The sequence below is a fragment of the Protopterus annectens genome, chromosome 1.part0, assembly GCF_019279795.1.
Source record: "Protopterus annectens isolate FY-2018-M chromosome 1.part0, PAN1.0, whole genome shotgun sequence".
NCBI lineage: Eukaryota > Metazoa > Chordata > Ceratodontiformes > Protopteridae > Protopterus > Protopterus annectens.
Window position 1 is genome coordinate 1,269,714,799 of NC_056725.1, and position 19,289 is coordinate 1,269,734,087.

The following is a 19,289-nucleotide window of genomic DNA, read 5'->3' on the forward strand; positions in this document are numbered from 1 at the left end:
CTTCTTTTCACTTGCAAACTCAATCTGAGGTAACAGGGAGAGGGGAATTCTGGGTAAGAGTTTTAGCTCGAGAGTTTGTAGCTGACGCGAGCTTGGAAGATGGCCGGCTCGGTTCCGAGGTCGGAACCTATACCCACCCACACGTAATGACTGAACGAGGATCAACAATACAGATGGAACATTATGGTAAGACATAACTTCTTTTTCAAGCCCATTCTACAAGAGCAGTAGCTACAGTCTTTCATGCCAGAGCTTCTTTAGACGACATTTGTGCAGCAGCCCTTGGTCTTCTCATTATACTTTTATCTCTCATTACAAATTGGATCAGGTGTTAAGGGCACAAGCATCCTTTGGCTCTGTGATCCTGAGGAATATTCTTCCTTGAGACCTCCCAAAGGCTAAAGTAGCTGGGGACTCTGTCCCACTGTCAAGGACTGGGTGAAGATTGACAACATCAGATAAAGAAGTTATGTCTTACCATAATGTTCCATCTGTGTTGTTGATCTTCACCAGTCCTTGACATCCCCTCCCTCCATCCCCCTTCCTGAGACTCTTAGTAGACTGAATTTAGCCCTTGACTAGTTTCCCTGTAAGGACTCGTACTTGGCCTCGGTGAACTATCATGTATCCATGACCTTTCATGTCTAACTGCCACTCTTTGGCAAACTCGATCTGAGGTAATTTCTGAGAGGAGCATTACAGGTAGAGCCTGGCTCGAGAGTTTGGAGAACATGAGCTAAAGTAAACGTCCGTCTCTGTTCTGAGGTTCGGAACCAAACCCACTGTCAAGGATTGGTGAAGATCGACAACACAGATGGAACGTTATGGTAAGACATAACTTCTTTTTTTTTAAGCTGCCTTTTTAAGAATTCCTCTCTGACTCCTTCCTTTTCACTTGCTGCTCTCCGATCTAAAATTTTAGCTTCTTCTTTAATACCTATATACATCCTGTATCTTATTTTTTGTTTCTGTTTCTCTTAATCTTATTTTCCTAACTTTTAATCTTGCTTTTTTTTTTTTTTTTTACTCATCTCTCCCTTCCCCAATGTTCCACAATTTGCTTAATGAGTGAATAATACACTCTCGCACTTACGTCAACACGTTTCATTGCTACATGATGTTGTATTTATATTGTTTTAATGATGGTATATATGTATTTTAATTGTTACTTGTTTGGTAATATCTGTATTAATCTGTGTATTTCCAGAATATTGTAACATGATGTCATTTTTCACCTATGTATATGTATTTTCTGTTTTATTTGTGGGGATTTTCTCCCCGGGCCACCTATGAACATGGATAAAGTTATCCACTCAGACTTTTGTGGTAAACAAATGTCAATAAATAGTAAATAAACAAGTTCCTCTAAGTCTTGTGGAAAACAATAATGGACCGGATTCTAAAAGAGTTTCTCTCAGTGCATGTCTGCCCTGATTCTAAAAGACTTGCTGTCAGTGTTGGTGACTTACTTCAGTGTAAGGCCTATCTATAGACAGGCTTACACTGGGGGCCTGATTCCAAAAGACCTGCTGTCAATGTGAGTTTTCACTTACACTGAGAGCAAGTTATTTGGAATAGGTCCTATTTTCTCTAGTTTGCTCTGTTTTCATACATTAATCTATTGAAGTGCAGTAATGGTAATTTCTTGTGAAAAAGTTGGAATTTCTGTTTTTAAGGATGACTTATTAGTAACATCAAGATGCTGTTCTTGAGATTCCAGAATACCATAACTTTATATCTGTTTTTGTAAGGTTATAATTGAATTAAAACTGAGTCGCTGTTGTGGAAGTATTTACATTCATTATTCATTACCTTTAGGTTTTATATATTAGGTGTACATTAGCATGACATTCTTTCCTGAATTAATGGTCAGCAGTTACAGCTGAGAAACTTATTTTCTTTGTAGATACTGTGAAGGAATTTAGAGGGCTGCCAAGAGATCCAGTATGATTAATAAGCAAGTCATGCAGTAAAACCAGTCCCACCTTTCCATTTGCACCACCGCTCTATTGGTGGGTTTGCAGCATTAAACACCAATCCATTAAGAGGAATAAGCATCCCTTTTGGTTACCCATCTCAAAACTGAAGGGGTCTTCTTTTCCCAGAAATATTTCTCTAACTTACAGTATTTTTCAACAGAATAGTAAACGTCTGGGATCCAGAAATATGTTTAAAGATATTCTGCTGTAGATGGCTTGTGCTACAGAGCTGGGAGTGTTTAATTTGTTACTTTATTTTGTAGGTTGCAGACAGATGTGTTATCACTACCACAGATGCTGAAAGGAATGCAGTTACTCCACCAGGACTACAAGTGCAAATTGATAATTTGGTAAAGAAGTACAGATTTTCCCGTGCATTTGTTCGTCCTTCAGGAACCGAGGATATAGTAAGAGTTTATGCAGAAGCAGACACACAGGTAAGACCTAATAAATTTGATTTCAGTTAGCAAAATATCTGTGCATTACAGAAGAAATGTAATAATTTTCTGAAGACTTGGTAGTAGATACTAGACATTTATGTGAGTCTGAAGACAGAAAAACTGATCCATGAGTGTAATCAGTGCCTGGATAGAGGATCAGTTACCTGTGGTTGTCACGGGGGAGCAAGAAAAAATATATATGCCGATTGTCTTCAGCCCATCAAGTCAGGGTAGTACAAAATGTAACGCCATCTCTGACAGTAGAACATGTGCATTATCTTAGCTTGGTATATGGTTATTCCAGAGAAAATCGAGTTCTCAAGAGACCAGATAATGAGTGTATAATTAGGAAGCTCTTTCTGTTTCAATAGTCCATTTCATTACTCCAGGATAATGTGGTGAATTGTCAGAATTTAGCTGCATTTTGAGGTGAAGGGAGATCTAGTTCTTCATACTTTCAAGCTTGTAAGGCAGTAAAATGATAAGGAATAGTAAAGCAAGTTCTGGAAAGTATGATCAGTTTGAATGTTTTGGGTATAAACAACCAAGACTGCACTTCTCTAATGGAAAATCTGAAGGCAGTGTGTAGTCTGGTCATGAAACCTGGTTGTTTTGCTATTCAGGTGTGTAGTTTACGAACTAGATCACTGCCTGAGCCTAAGGCAAGGTATAAGCTGCAGTTTACCTATAATTTAAATCATTATAGTATAGCTTATAGTTCATTATTTTTTTTTAATCATAAAAATAGCTTGCATAACTTAAAACTAGTATAAAGAAAGCATGGTGCCAGGCTTGAGATGTAGAGAGAGAAAGTCCTGACCATGCTGTAGATGACTTTAGTTTGAGTAGTGCTTGGGTGCCTGTAGAAGCTAGTTGGGGTGGAGGATGGGAGTGAGCAGCTATTGCCAGGTTGTGCAACCCAGGGAGAAGCAAGCAGCTTTGATTTGCCGCAAGAGTAACACATTGTGGGAGCACTAGGTGTTAATCAGTGGAGTATGAGTCAGCTGAGACTGAGTTGTCATGGTCAGTAAAGCCAAGGAGAAGTCAGTGCAGATGCATTCTTCCCCTTGAGAGAAAACAGTAGTGGGCTCAGAGAAGCCGCTAAGAGGGAGAGTGCTTTCAAAAAGGAGGGGTTAGGCTCATGCACCCCCAGTACCAGCAAGCTGTCTTGCTGCCTACTATCCAACTTTTACTGGGGTACAAAAGGGCTGATAGGGATTCCTAGATGAGAATGAATGCTCCAAACTGGAAATGCTCAGCTCCTATGTCTCTGGAACAAATAGGCCAGTTGGGTATCAGTAATGGAGTCATCAGGCAAGTCATGGAGGGGTGAAAAAATGCATTTTTATACTGGGGACAAAACCCCTATACCCCTTTACTTAGACCAAAACAATAGGGCACAGCAGTGGTTTTTACTGATGGTTTTGGGTAAAACACTAGGAATGAAGTGCCATAGATTATGAAAAGTTCTACCATCCATAATTGTTTTTAAAACAATCTCTGTAAATTAAAAAAAAAGAAGTTTCAACTCTGCCTGATACTAATGACAATGAAACTGATTTCTGGTGTTGTCTTTTGCCAAAGTCCATACACTTCTGCTTTTAGGTGGACTACTCTTCAGCCTGGTTGGTAACATATAGCTAGCTCAATGGCAAGGGGATAGATTAACTGCCCACATAACCAGTATACGACTTGAGAAGGGCTAGAGGAGAGGTAAATTACCAAATCACTTCCTTGAGCATGTGGACTTACCTTCTATGACTACAGCTGTCAGTCAGGTTTGAGGTACTACATGACTAATTGTACTAGTGATAGAAAGTTTGCATCAGTGGAAAAAGGTACTTTATGTGAAAATTACATATGGACAGATGCACACTTATACAATCAAGGAAATAAATTAGAAAATTGATGGTACTTATCCAAATATAATAATAAGGTTTTGTAGTATGGTTGTTTTACTTAGCTCTTTCTCACCTGTTGCTCTATCCAGCTGATGAAAGAATCAGAACATCAGAATTTAATTTGAATTTAAAAAAAGGAATACCAGGTATCAGTGGGCTGAGTACAGAAAGTAGACAAAAAGTAATTGAACTGTTTGTTTATAATGTCCTATGAGTTAAGGGAGTATTTTGAGTTAAGCCTGCTGTGGTATGTATAACAGAGCATCTAATGCGAGATGTTATGGTTTGGTTTAACTAACTTCTGCAAGCTAAACTTCTTGTACTAGGGAACCTGTTGTATGAACAATCTGTAAGAATAGCTGTTGAAGGGAATAACAGTCCCAAATCAAAGGCACTACTGGAGCAAACACCGCAGGACAACTTTTGGAAAAAAAAAAACAAGCTTTAATCCAGTTAACGCTCACAAAACACTGTTCAATACATTTTCGTCCACCGCAGACTTCATCAGATAACATCATAACCATAATCATCTCCTTTTATATGGTATTCAAAAACTACCTAGCCAGTCATATACTTCTTTTCATTAATTCACATACCATAAATTCATGTAACCGTGAATACTAAACACATATTTCATAAATTGTTAGTTTCATATAATTTATACATAATAAATCAATAAACACACTACATTTTAAAAATGTAAAACACTAGATGTAAAATATATATTAACATTACAAGATAAACTCATCCTTTTAAAAGCTCTATCTGGTGGCCACTTTTGATATTGCATACAATATTACATAAAATAATGAATGTCTTTTCCCTGTACAAAACAATTTAGCCACAAGAATAAAATAAATTCTAGAAGGCATAAAAATTACGGTAAAATAGTAATGCCACAGCATACCAAAATTACAAAACTTGTTGTAATTTAATTATAATTGAGCAGCTCTTAGTTTTAAAACAGGGGCTATGTTAATATAACCATTAAGACCAGGGAAACAGTTTGCTTCCAAATTAATTTACCAGAATAACTCCCTGTATTCCAGCCTTGTTTCCTATGCCTGCCCATTAAATCCACTGGGACTTTTTCAATAACAAAAAAGGAAAATTTTGCCCCCACACAAGTTTTAGTGTGCTTATAAAGTGCATTAATTTAATTTTAAGTGCTAATATCATAATAATGCTCGTAGACCCACCTTCTTAACTTTCTCTCAGTTTTTCCAATATAAAATGCCCCACAGATTCCACAAATAGCTAAATATATCACCCCTGTGGTATTACAATTGTGAAAAGAATCAGGTAATATTTCTCTATTCCTACTGGGAATATTAACTTTTTTCCTGGTTCATAATGTAGGGGCATTGTGAGCAAGCCCCACATTTAAAGGTGCCCACTCTTTTTTTATTGTTAATAACTCCACCAAGCTTGTTACTAATTTCAAACAACTCCTTTAAATTGTAACCTTTCTTATACATAATATGAAGCTCTTCAGACTTGAGAACAGTCAAATCTGTCAGTTCAACAAATTTGTCTCATTCCCTTTTAATAACGGCCCTACTTATTTTGGAATCACCATTGTATTCCATATCAAATGCACAATCAGAAGTTTTAACCACCTCTTTCCTCGTGTTTGCTTGGCTTATAGGTGTCCCTTTACCTAAAAGTGGAAAAAATATTTTCATTTCTGTTGTCACTAACTTCCTTCCTTATGCCATTAATCAACTCTACATGACACTCCCTTTTCCAAATATACACTTGCTAACCTTTTTACCCTCTAAGTGGAAATCCTCATCTTCAGAGGTCATTCTACTAGCTCGAATATATTGCACCTTGACAATGCTTCTTTTCTGGGACATAGGATGTGCACTTTTATAGTGCATGAATGAGTTGGAAAAGGTTTCCTTTCTGTATACAGTGGACATAAGCCCTGCATTAGATTATGAATAGTTACATCTAGATAATTCATTTTGTCCATCGTAACATTATAAGTAAATGTCAGAAAACCTGTTGTACTTTCCATATAAATCATAAACTCCTTAAGCTTAATTTCCGTATCTGTCCAGAAAATACATATGTCATCCAAGAATCTCTTATACAATAACCAACAGTTTTTGTATTCAGAGTCAAGGATGAACTTCTTCTCCCATGTTGCTAAGTAGGATCACAATTGGCCACCATAGCTACTCCTTTAGTTTGTTGAAAAAGTTCTCCACTAAAGAAAATAAAATTATTCCTTAGTACAAAATCCATAAGTAAGAAGCAGAGGTGAAAATCGTTCTGATTTTCTTTACCCTTCAAGACTAGCACCTCCTCAAACATTTCTAGACCTTCATTATGTGGAATAACTGAGAAAAGATCCTTTATATCTATAGTAACACAAATAATCTTTTCAATATCCTGCACAAAAGGGATACTTGCTAGAAAGTCCCAAGAATCCTTTAGTGTTTCATTCTCAGTTCCCCAAAGATTCTTTAATTTTTTATCTAAAACTTTTGCTAGAGAAGCTGTCTTGGACCCTTCCATAGATACAATGGATCATAAGGGAGAGTTTTTTGTATCATTATGCACCTTGGGGATATCAAAATAGTGGGTGTTTTTGGTTTATCATTCTTTAAGTATTTAAAAGTCATTAAATCAATAACCCCCTTCATAAGGAGGTCACTAATGACCAAATCGATCTTCTTATATGCTATGCTGATCTCGTTCCTTGAGAACCTAGCATATATCTGTGTCACCCAAAATGTCCAACTTCTTGCCTTCATACAAAATAGAATCCATAAGAACCACTCCGCCTCTCTTGTCTGGTTTTATAACCCTTATATTATTGTTCAAAAAATAATTCAGAATTTCATACTCTTTTTTAGTAAAGTTAGGACCACATCTATTTCTAGGAATTTCTTTTCTTAATTGTTTTTCTACTAAATGTTCAAAATTCACCAACTGGGGATGTAGGGGGGGTTAAACACACTCTTTCTCCTTAAATTATCATTACCTTCATTTTTTCCATTTCCTTGAAAAAAAACATCAAGATTTAGTTTACATTTTTTTTTCGGCACTACTTCCCTCCTCTTTTTCGGAATTGGTTCTTTGTTGAAGGGAATACACACACAACCTTGCATTTAAATGGTCTGATGCCTGCTTAATTATGGGTTGATAGAGATCTCTGAATAGAATAGGAGTTATCACATTCTCTTTATTTTGCAGCAAATGTTTCATTTGTAGTTGAACCTTGCATTGCCCACTGTCTCAACACAGAACAACTGTACTGCTTTTGAAGCAGCAGTTGCTGAGACAAGTGAGGATGTTACTTCTAGGGGTACACCATTGAAAATTTTGGTAGTATTTTATTGGGTTCTTATTTACTTCAGCAGTAGTGGATGAAAACTTTGAATATGAACCCAGACCCAAGCGGAATGCAAAAGGAGAAGAAAAAGCATATGCACTTGTCTGTGTTTATACAAATGTATTGTTTTATAGAATTTCAACTTCTGTGTTAAAGTTGCTATTACTTTAGAAATTGCACAACACTAGTGGATTTAGACACATTTTTTCCTTTGGCTACAATGCCATGCTTTCAAGCTGCTGTAGCTGTGGTGTCAAATTCAGATGTGTGCTGTAATGAAAGCTCTGAGGTTTGAATTGCATGTTTAGGTGTGTCTTCTAGTTCAGTATCCTGTTATTACCTGAATGTTTTGTAATGAACTATGAAAGGTGGACAGAGATGCTGTCTTTCTAACACAGACAGCAGTGGCTTTAGTTCATATGCCTTTACTGCCAAAGTCTGACATTTTGTAATATAGTCTTTTCATTCTGGGTGTTGTGCTGAGCAGCTTCTTAATATGCTGAGTGTACTAATAGCCTGGAATACTTCTGTTCTGAGTTATCATTACTTTAGAATAAAAATTGTCTGTTTTCTATTTTTGTATGCACATGCCATGGTGAACAAGCAAAATGTTTGAGCAACTTAGGAAGTGGGATCAAATACACTGCAGGGCTTCAGTGAAAGGGAGATTGAGGTATAGCCTTTCAAAGAGATTTATCAATTACTTTAATTCATTTGCCCATTGCCAGAGTGTGACTTTTTTGTATTATACTGGTTTCATTGTGCGTACTAAGCTGAACTTCTGCCTTTTTTTTAAATTTCTACTATCACTGGAATGGACCCTATTCCAAAGTCAAGGTATGGTTAGAGTTAATGAAATTTGTATTTCTTCAGTCTTTGATGGTTACAGAGAGTGCTGTTCTCAACACCAGTAACAAACTCAGAATTGCATCCTCCTGAGGGTCATATGGAGTTAACATGTTTTGGTAACATATATTTAAGCATGCTTGAAAATTCTTTTTATTAGCTCTGTTAGTTTGTAACTATCTGGGTGCTTTTATCCCATGTTCCTCTGTTCTACCTTCTGCTTGCATACCCTGGCATTTTGTGCCTGTGACTCTCAGTATATAGGGCACTATAATCACTTGGTGCAAATATTTCAATGATCATACTTTTGTCCTTACTCTTTGACATCTATGTTTGGTGTTCTTGCTCCTACTTAACTGTTGATATTAGGCAATCCCTTATGATCAGAACTTCATTTTTAGTAATGTTTCATGGTTCATGTTTCCAATGCTTTTCAGCTACTTTGTATGTCATAGTGTTTGCACAATCCCCAATGCAACAGTCATGACACATTGTTGTGACTTTCAGTATACAGCCCCTCAGCATGAGTATATTGCAACTAATAACAAGATGTGCAACTTTTCTAGTTCTGTACTGCCGAACCTGCATTTATCTCTATCTCCCATTTTTTCTTCAGACTTTTTAAACCAGTGTGTGTACATAGCCTCCTATTTTGAGCTGTCATTGTTAGCATTTCATCTCTTAGTTTAAATTCACCTCTTCTTAATCATTCATGCATCAAAACTTGATGAACATGCGGTTGTTCCAAAGCTTCTCTATACTTGCCACTATAATTGTGTGGTATGCAATTTTATTTCCTTTTCTTCTAGTCCTGTTCTTTATAGTGTTGCATTTTTCTTTTCTTTTTTTCATCACTTTCTTTTTCTACTTGTAGTTTGATTTCTAGTCCCACTCCTTTCTGAAATGCTTCTGCTAATCTGAGCAAAGATTTCATCTTAGACCTCTTTTCTTTGTAGTTTAGAACTTTCAGTATTTTTATCTGATTATGTTAACAAATTTGAATACAGTGCCACTATTGCAGACCTGTACATATAGTCAGTTTCGAAGAGGCCTGAAGGATATATAATCCCATGCATTGATTTTTATATAGGCAAAAGCTCACGTCTATCTCCAGAACTCTACAAATCCTTGATCATCTGAATCACACTATTGAAAACATCACTTCATTCAGATACCTAGAGATTTGGTTAAACCTCTTTGTAAATTTCTATTTCTACCCCTACTACACACACACAAAATCAGCTCTCTCTTCTGGCTAATAGAATCTCCCCTTTTCTTTCCAGACCTCGTAAGAGTGATGTAGGAAAAGGTATCCTGCTGGCTTAGCTAAAATATGTTGCAGCCTCTAAAACAAATATATCCGCCATTCAAACCATCTCAAGTGACATATGTTGATTTATCACCATCTCTACAAGAAATTAACACCACTGCATTACCATTAAAAAAAAGCTAACTGGCTACCTACAAAAACAACGTGCTAACTTTCTACTCACCTCTCAGCTGTTTAAACTTACCAGGAATGAGATCTTCTCCCTATTAACCAGCTGACTGTTCAGAGGTGCACCAGCATACAACCTTAGAAACCTTAACCACTCAGGTCCTTCCCTCCAAAGCCTCCTCAGTCCTTGGTTCCAAACTGTGAGAATCTCTCCCTTTTTTCTTAAACATAATTCATCTTACCCGATTTTCTGATCAAAACTAAAGGCAGACTACAAGCCAGACTACAAGCCTCTATGAAAATGCAACTTCTCTTTTTTTTTTCTAGTCATATAACTTAACCTCCTCCTGCCCTACTTCTGTCTACATGGCTTGCTTTAACTCTACTTTTCACTTTGATTCTTTCAGGATGACAACTCTGATACCACCTCTGTATATAATTTCTGTACATAGTGTGTTTTGTCACTCACTCTGTATATAACATTATGTATCTATTGTGTTTATACAGTCAAGCAAACTGTGAAATTCACTTTGTATACAATACATGAATATATTGCATTTTGTCTTTCACTTTGTATATAATGTCATGCAAATATTGCATTTACCCCCAGAATGAGTTTGAAATAGGCTCAATGGGATCTGTACTCTACCAAATTAACAAATTCATATTAAAATAATTAAAGTATACCATCTGATAAGCATGAAGCTTTTTTCTTGTTCTCTTGTCTGTCTTATTCATTGCTTTTTGGAGCCAGTCAGTCACATCAAAGCTGTAAGTTAGAAAAAGAAGTGCAGTCTGATTTATTGCATGAACTTTAATCCTAGATGTCAAGGCAGTTTTTAGCTTTAGTCTTCTAAAGTATTCTTTACCAAGCTTTGTTCTCAGTTGTTCATGTTTTATTAACAACTCTTCATCTGTTAACTAATATTTATACAAACCCTCCTGTTTGTGTTCCTTTATATCACATTCTTTTGCCACTTTGATACTTTCTTGATGCTTTAGCCTTCCAGCCATAAAAGTTACTTTTGCACACTTATTAAAACCAGGTGTCACTTATATATCATCTGAGGAAGATTTTAGCATTTGTAGCTATGCTTTCAGGTGCTTTTCTGATGAACTATATAGTTTTAAATTATCTCCAAGAAGTAAATGAGATGTCTCTGAGCAAAGTTGTTTTATAGAAGTTAAACTGTAATCATGACCTAATTTATTAAGTAAACAGGTTAATGGAGTAAGAGCAATCCAAGAAGAGCAACAAGGACAAAAAAAAATCACCCTGGAATTAACCCTTTGGATTTCTATGCCTGACATAATTTGCCCTTTATTGTGACTCAGTTGTAAAGTGGTTTGCCACTATTTCATAATCATCGCTATGTAATTAAGTAATGTAGGATGTGTCTTGTATATTTGTAAGCGTTCCATAATCCATGAATGTGTGATGCTGTCAGATGCTTTTTTGTAACCCATCCATGCCATACTTGGTTTCTGCTCTTATTTGCAGCTTTGTATTATGGTTTTATCAGTGGATGATGTTTTGTTTTATATGATTTTCTTTTGCTACCTTTTTGTTCTTTTGCCATGATTTTTTTTCTAGGTGACTATAAACTTGGTCTACATCTGTTTTAGATATACATTTATATGTTGATGAACAGCAAGTTATTAGTTTAAAGATCTTAGGTTGGCTTGTAGGGTTCACTGTTAAGGAGGAGTATTTTTCCTGTTGGCCAGCTTGGTATCTGTTCAGGATGTGCATATAAACAATTTATTACTAAGGAGCTAAATTTTTGTGCAGAATATGAGTACTGCATCTGTACTTTGGGTTTTCCATTTAGGAGAATTTCTTAATTGTATCTCTTTTTTTTAAATATTACTTTATTCCTTTACAAATCATCTGTATAAGCACTTATTGCTACTATTTTTAGCTCTTCTAGCAGCATCTTTATTATGTTAAACAGGATTTTCATAAATACTTCTCCAAAATATATTGATTTCTTTTTTGGTGGTGTTGCTATCACTGTTTTCTTTTCCAGTTGTGCTTAAAACCTTTTTGAGTCATCAATGAATTACTTGTATTTTTCTGTATACCTTTTAAGTTTTTCTGCTTGTGCTAATATTTTTAGTTTATTGGAAATGGTGTAGGATAAATCCTCATCTATTTTTATGTTGTGGTGCTTTTACCATATCTGTTTTTTGGGTTTTTTTTTAATTGTGTGATCTGTCCCTTTTTGTTTAGTCTTCTAATAGTGATATTTCTTGCCTTAGTTGTTTTTCTTAATGTTAGATGCTTCCATGGTGGCATTTTGCTTGTTCTCTTTCCTTTCTTCTCCTCCTTTTTAATTCTGCATTGTCGTGGTATGGTAGTCCTTTATCTGTTATGAGTTTAGCTGCACACCTGTGTATTTCATTTATTTCTGTTACATTACATAGAGATCTCTTAGTTGCCCTAATTACTGTAATCATCTGTTTTATCTGTATTCTAACACTTTGAGTTGTATTCATTTTCTGTAGTCTCTGTCTTTCTTTCATCTGTCTTAATAATAGTTTCTCCATTTCTATTAAATCAAGAATGTCTTTCCAGAGATCATTCTGTTTTAGACTGAAAATATGCTGTTTGCTGTCTATTTCTTACTGTTCCCTTTATTGTGTTGTCATAACTGGAATTTCAACCAAGTCTCGCACAGAAGGTTCCAGAATTATATTATGTGGCATATACTCTCTGCAACTGTCACATTCTGTCTGTTGCAACATTTCCTGTGGATTCACTGATTCATCTCGCTGTGATACAGATTTCTCGCATCAAACCCTTCACTTCTCACTTGGACTATCACGTCAGTTACTATTTGTTTCTTTTTTGCCTCCCTAAATGCTTTGCTTTTCAATACATTCCATGCTTTTTGTTCTTTCCTTTGTAAAATTTACCATGTTTACATATCTTTTTCTGTATGTATCTTCAAATACCAGTGGAGCTGCAGAGGTCACATTGGTTAGTACAGCTTTGTTTTCTGCATAACTGCTACATCATGTAAGATTTCTTTTTCTTTCCCACGTCTGTGTTTCTCTTTTATGCATGTCAGTAACTTTAAGGTTTTTGTTCTTTTTGTAGTAGTATTTCTTTGATTGTATCTTTATCCAGAGAATGCAGTGTTTCTGTATCTAAATACTGTTTCGATTTGATTTGTTGTATTAAAGACCATACATTTTTATTTGTAGCTTTTAACAGTTTTTCTGGTGCAACTATTTTTCTTTCGTCTAGCTTCTTTCTTGCTTTTGCCAAACATCTCTGTGGAAATTTTGGATTTGTTGCATAAGAATAATAATGCACTATCTATTTATTTATCAGGGTAATGCAATGATCTCAATGGACCATTTGCAGGCACAGCCTGGGTGAATAGGATCACATAAGAAATGAACAAACATATTTATAGAAACAAGGCTATGCTAAAAATAAAATATATACATATTTACAGATGCAAGAATATAGTTTCATAGATTCATAGGATGATACTAGGCTATTTACCTGTAGGCCCTTATAAGGCTAGCCAAGAATTTCACCCATGTTCCCACAAAGTCAGCATCTGTTTCCCCTGTCCAGCAGGGACACAGGTGGGATCCCAGGGGTGTATTTTCTGTTTCCCATCCCATCATCCAGGTTCCTCTTAAAGAGGGCTAGTGAGGTACTCTGCTTGACATGGAGAAGGAGCCTATTCTACAGATGGGGGAGTCTTTGGGACTTGAATCTATCCCACCAACAAGTTATATTAATTCACAGAACAGAGTGAGGCCTTGCATGCGGGTTGTGTTGAAGTTTGAGTTACAGATATGCAACAACTCCATCAAGACTGGGTCTGAGATGACCTTGTATGCCAGACACAGGTCACCTCTGACCAGTCTGTATGAGACTGAGTAGAGACAGGGCTTTTAGCCTACCTGCATAGGATAGGTGTTTGAGACCCTAGATTTTTCTGGTCAGGATCCTCTGTGATCTCTCCAGCTGCTGCATGTACTTGGCAAGGTATATGCCGAAGGGGACATTGTACTCGATGATGGGTCTGATAATGGAGGAGTACAGGGATGTTATGACTTCCTTGTTCCTGGATGAAATACCCTTACTTATGAGGTGGTCCATATAAAAAGCCTTCTGTACAACGGAGGCAACATGGTGGTCAAAAGTCAGGTTGTATCAACCTGAGTGCCCAAGTCCCTCATGACTGATTGCGTGCTTAGTATGTTGTTGTTAATGTGATAATTAGTGAGGATACCATTTTCCCCAAAGGGGGTAGTGATGCATTTCTTGACATTCAGCTTGAGGCCATGCTTCTGGCACCAGTCATTAGTTTGGGTAAGGCCCTTTTGGAGGATGTTAACATCACTAGGAGAATTTAAGACCGTGCACAGCTTGCAGTCATTTGCAAACTTGGTCAGCCAGAGACCACTGGTTTTCACTTGCACCTCAGAAAAGTATATCCCAAACAGTAGAGGCCCCAAGACCAATCCTTGGGGTACACTGCTGTTTACAAGTCTACAGGTCTAGAGGTGGCTTCAAGTATTTTGACTGAGTGGGTTCTACCAGTGAGCCAGTTAGCTACCCATCGGGTAATATACAAGTTGATACCTAGCTGAGAAAGTTTATCTGTTATGCCCAAATTGGGAATAGTGTTGAAGGCTTTGGCAAGGTAGGTGGTGTGCACCTTCTTCCCCTTGTCCATGGCTTTGGTGATTGTTTCGAAGATGCCGACCAAGTTTAACAGGCATGATCTCCCTTTGATAGAACCAAACTGTGTGTGGTTGAGTGTTTGGAGGTTGCCAATGTCCTTGTTTATAAGGTCCATGATAATGCGTTCCATGGCCTTGCAGATCAGGCTAGTTAGGCTGATGAGCCTATAATTGCCCAGGTCAGTGGACGCTTTGCCTTTGTGTAGGGGGATGACAGTGGCTGTCCTCCATTCAGATAGGATGAAGCTGGTGCTCAGGTTTTGGTTGAATAGGGTGCCTAATGGAGCTGAGAGCTCATGCCTGAGTTCATGTAGATCACAGCCAGGGATGTTGTCAGGTTCCATGGAGACTGTATTTTTTGCCTTTGAGAGGGCATTAAAGACCTTCTTCTGAGGGAAGGGGGGGCAGGTGTTGGGGATGCCTTTGTTTACTGATGGGGGGATGGGGGGTGAAGTTTCACTGAACCTGTCAGCCAGCAAGTTAGCTATATGTATGACGATTGAGTATGTGGTGTTCTTGACCACCATTTCAGAGCACATTTTGGTGTTACCTTTAAGATTGTGGACATATGTGAATAAGGCCTTGTGATTGTCCTTACTGGATGTGGCCAGTCTGGACTTGAAGTTAGCCTTTGATACCATTACCCAGTCAGGGTCACAGAAAAACTCACTAAGCTAGGCATCAACCCCTATATCACTAGATGGGTTGCAAACTTGCTCACAAATCAAACCCACAGTGTGAAAGTAGCTGACTCCAAGCCACACTGCCAACTAGTCACAAGCGGAGTCCCACAGAGTTTGGTCCTGGGTCCTCTCCTGTTTGGTGTCTACTTCTCTGAAGTCCAGGCCAACAAGAAAGAACTCTGGCTGACAAAGTTCTCAGACGATTGCAAGTTGGGAGCTATTATTATCTCCCCAAGTGATGTTGACATCCTACAGAATGGCCTCACTGAGACCAACGACTGGTGTCGAAACCATGGCCTTAAGCTCAATGCCAAAAAATGTGTCGTCATCCCCTTTGGGAAAAAGCCAGTTCCTATGAATTACCGCATTGATGGTAGTCCACTGAACACAGAAGGCATTATAAGAGATCTGGGAACACAGGTTGACAGCAACCTCTCTTTTGATCACCACATTCCCACTGTGGTCAGAAAGTCCTTCTATGTGGCACATCTCATTGCTAAGGGTTTTGCATCCAGGAAGAAAGAGTTCATTGTCTCCCTCTACTCTTCCCTCATTAGGCCAATCATTGAGTACAATGCCCCATTTGTTATGTACCTTACTAGACACCTGCAACAACTGGAGAGGCCGCAAAAGTACCTCACAAATAGGATCCTAGGCCTTAAACACTTGTCCTATATGGACAGACACAAAAAACTCCAATTATTCTCTGGCTCATATCGCCTTCTTAGGGGCGATCTCTGCTTGACTTACAAAGCCATGTCTGACCCAGTTCTGTTAGAAATGCTACATCTAAAGAAATCCCTCCACACCACACACTCCAGAGACCTCAACCTCATCACCACAATCAACGGAATGTACTGGAGGGACAGGTTCATAACCCAGAGACTGCCCATGCTATGGAATAAACTTCCCATACATGTCAAGCAGAGCACCTCGCTGACCCCCTTCAAGAGAAATCTTGATGAGTGGATGGGAAATAGAAAATTCACCCTAGGGATAACTCCAGTGGCTCTACTCGACAGAGGCACTAGGAACTAAGGTCGGGTGGCACTATGCCAGGGTAATCCTATGGCTAGACTTGTAAAGGCCCTAGGGCCATCAGCCTAGTACACACCTATGAACCTTTTATTATTCCTGTGTCTGTAGCTTTTATTGAGACCATTTAAGGCCCACTCATTTAGGATGATTTTTACCTTTAATGTCTGTTTCAGGGGAGTTTCTACCTAGGAGATATTTGACTCTTTGGCCTGGACTAGTACCCAAACCTGTATAAAACATGATCTGTTGTTGTCAATCTTCACATAGTCCTTGACAGTGGGTTTGGTTCTGAAATCCTCAGAACCAGCTCGGCCATTATTCCAGCTTGCATGTAACAAAAACTCTTGAGCTCAGCTCTACCCATAATGCTCATTACCAAATTACCTCAGATCTCGTTTTCCACTTCAGAGTGCCAGACGTGTCACCTGTAAGCTGTCTAGCAAAGCAGTTTTTTCTTCTGTAAGTGAATATCTTTCCATAATATTTCAAACCTACTTTATTCTACCTTTTGTCTACACGCTCCTTCCTAGTTCATTTTAGTGTGCATACAACTCTTTGTTTCTACCTTTTGGTAGTCTTCTATACCATTGTTATATTTTCCCTTTACCTTTTGGTATTTCTTTGTACCATTGTAGTTACCTGTACTTTTCTATTTATTTTTTCTGTTTAACAAAAAAAAAAGTTTATTATTGGAATAGTTTCTTTTCCACTCTTTCCCTGTGTGGGTGTGTGTCTCTCTGTCTTTCTTGATTATGGCAGACAAGCCAGCTAAAGGCACCACCGAATTTAAAAGATGTCTTAAATGTGATAGAAAGATGCCCAATTCGGAATGGCATACTCTTTGCATTTATTGTCTTGGAGTTGTTCACTTCCAAGAAGACTGTGCCATATGCTAAGGGTTTAGCCACTGGACATTAATAGAGCACAAAAATAAACTTATTTTGAAAGGCCTGTTAAAATTTGAGTTTGAGAAGCTCTATCAGGGTTCAGACCAGAGAGCTCACCTTCTTCTTCTTCCTCCAGTAAGAGGGAGAAACCGAAAAAGAGTTCCCACACAGTTCCGAAAGTACCTAAATCATCTTCGGGGTCAAGAGCATCTTCAGCACCAACAACTCAAGCATTTGAGCCTTTGGCACCATCGGTGCTGGCTTCTGCACTGAGTTCATCGGCATCGACCACATCATCGGTTCCAAAGGAAACTCAGGAACCAAGAGACTCGCCTATCTCTGTGTTACCTCGGACCAAGTATTCACCTTCAGTGGATCCCTTTGCAGATTGCCCTCCAAGTCCTTTCTAGGAGAGGCATTCTCCCAGGTCTCCCTCCATTTCCTCTGCCCAACCCACTAGGAGCCTTACTGAGTCAGATATTATGAGGATGGTGGAATAGATCGTTCTTCTCCTGCCCTGTACCTGGCTGCTGCGCACTCTGTTCGGGCACTTGACCTACAGTAAGTCCTTGAGAACCAGTACATCCCAGTACTTTAACACCAGAAATCACCCTCCTGGACGCATCTGAAAACTAGTCTGAACTAGGAATTTACCCACCAGCTCCCTGAGAGACCAACCTTTTTTAAGGCAGTGAAACCTTGAGAACCAGTACATCCCAGTACTTTAACACCAGAAATCACCCTCCTGGATGCCTCTGGAAACTAGTCCGAACTAGGAATTTACCCACCAGCTCCCAGAGAGACCAGCCTTTTTTTAAGACAGTGAAACCTTGAGAACCAGTACATCCCAGTACACCAGAAATCACCCTCCTGGATGCCTCTGAAAACTAGTCCGAACTAGGAATTTACCCACCAGCTCCCTGAGAGACCAACCTTTTTTAAGACAGTGAAAGTATGTGCTGATACAGCTACCAGAACTTTGTACTAATATTTAATGTTGAAAGACTCTGCTAGGTTAGGCAAGCTTACTGCACAGGTTAGCCAACAACCCCCCTCCCCATTTATCATTTTTTCTTTTCCTTTTAGCTAACCCTTATATCTAGCCTACTCTCTCCCTTTTTAATAAGGAGCCTAACTCCCTCTTTCCCGTAGCCTGATACCCTTGTATGTGAACAGTTCACTGCAATTAAGTGACTGGCCACTAGGTGGCAACTTACCATAAGCTTTCTGCATATCAATTCCTGCACCTATTTTCTTTACTATACCTCCCCAACCCTGTTTTCAGCTTTTACTCTTCACAGACTTAGTCTTTTACCTTTCTCACCCTTGTTCTAGGGTACCTTTAACCTTATTCTACCTCTCTGACATCCGTACATTCCTCTTACTAGCCTTTTAACTTACTTCTACATTCTCTCACTTTCAGACCTACCTGCAGAATTCTCCCACTTTACAGATTGTCATCCTCGATGGTCCACCCTCTTGTCTCTACCCGCTCCGTTCGCCCTTTGGGCTCACTCCGCTCCCCTACCCTGCCCCCAGTTCCCACCCCCAGTGGTCCTACATTTATTCCTCTATAGACACACCCCCTGTACACCTACTCCAATCACACTAATCACATCTTTACCACACCTAGCCTCAATCTCTTAAACACACCCCCTGATACTTTATCTCTCATCCCCTTTGGTAACATACACCACCTACTGGCACAGATCCTAATCTACCTATAAAACTTCTCAACTTTAAATTCCCACCTCACCATCTATATTAAGTTCTTCTCAATCATGCCATACCAATCACAACTATTAATATTGGTCTCACTCCTACCTGCTCTAACCACAACCTACCTCTTAACCTCCTATGAACAACCCCTCTACTCTACCCTCCTCTTCCCTTCCAAACACACTTTAACGCCAACACTAGCCATATCTCCAAACTTTCTAAATTTCAACATAGAAATAATACAAAAAAGCTATCCTACTAGACAAAAAGAACTACTATCTTCAACTACAACAATCCTC

General features: G+C 38.4%; 1 protein-coding gene across 3 annotated transcripts in view; it reads left to right on the plus strand.

The window, feature by feature from the left end:
• PGM3 (phosphoglucomutase 3) overlaps nt 1-19,289 on the plus strand; it is a 444,220-nt gene that overhangs the window by 394,546 nt on the left and 30,385 nt on the right. For all 3 annotated transcript variants that reach the window (XM_044066154.1, XM_044066153.1, XM_044066155.1), the window contains one exon: nt 2,243-2,416. In XM_044066154.1, coding sequence (XP_043922089.1) covers nt 2,243-2,416 — 174 coding nt within the window. The remainder of the gene's footprint in view (nt 1-2,242; nt 2,417-19,289) is intronic.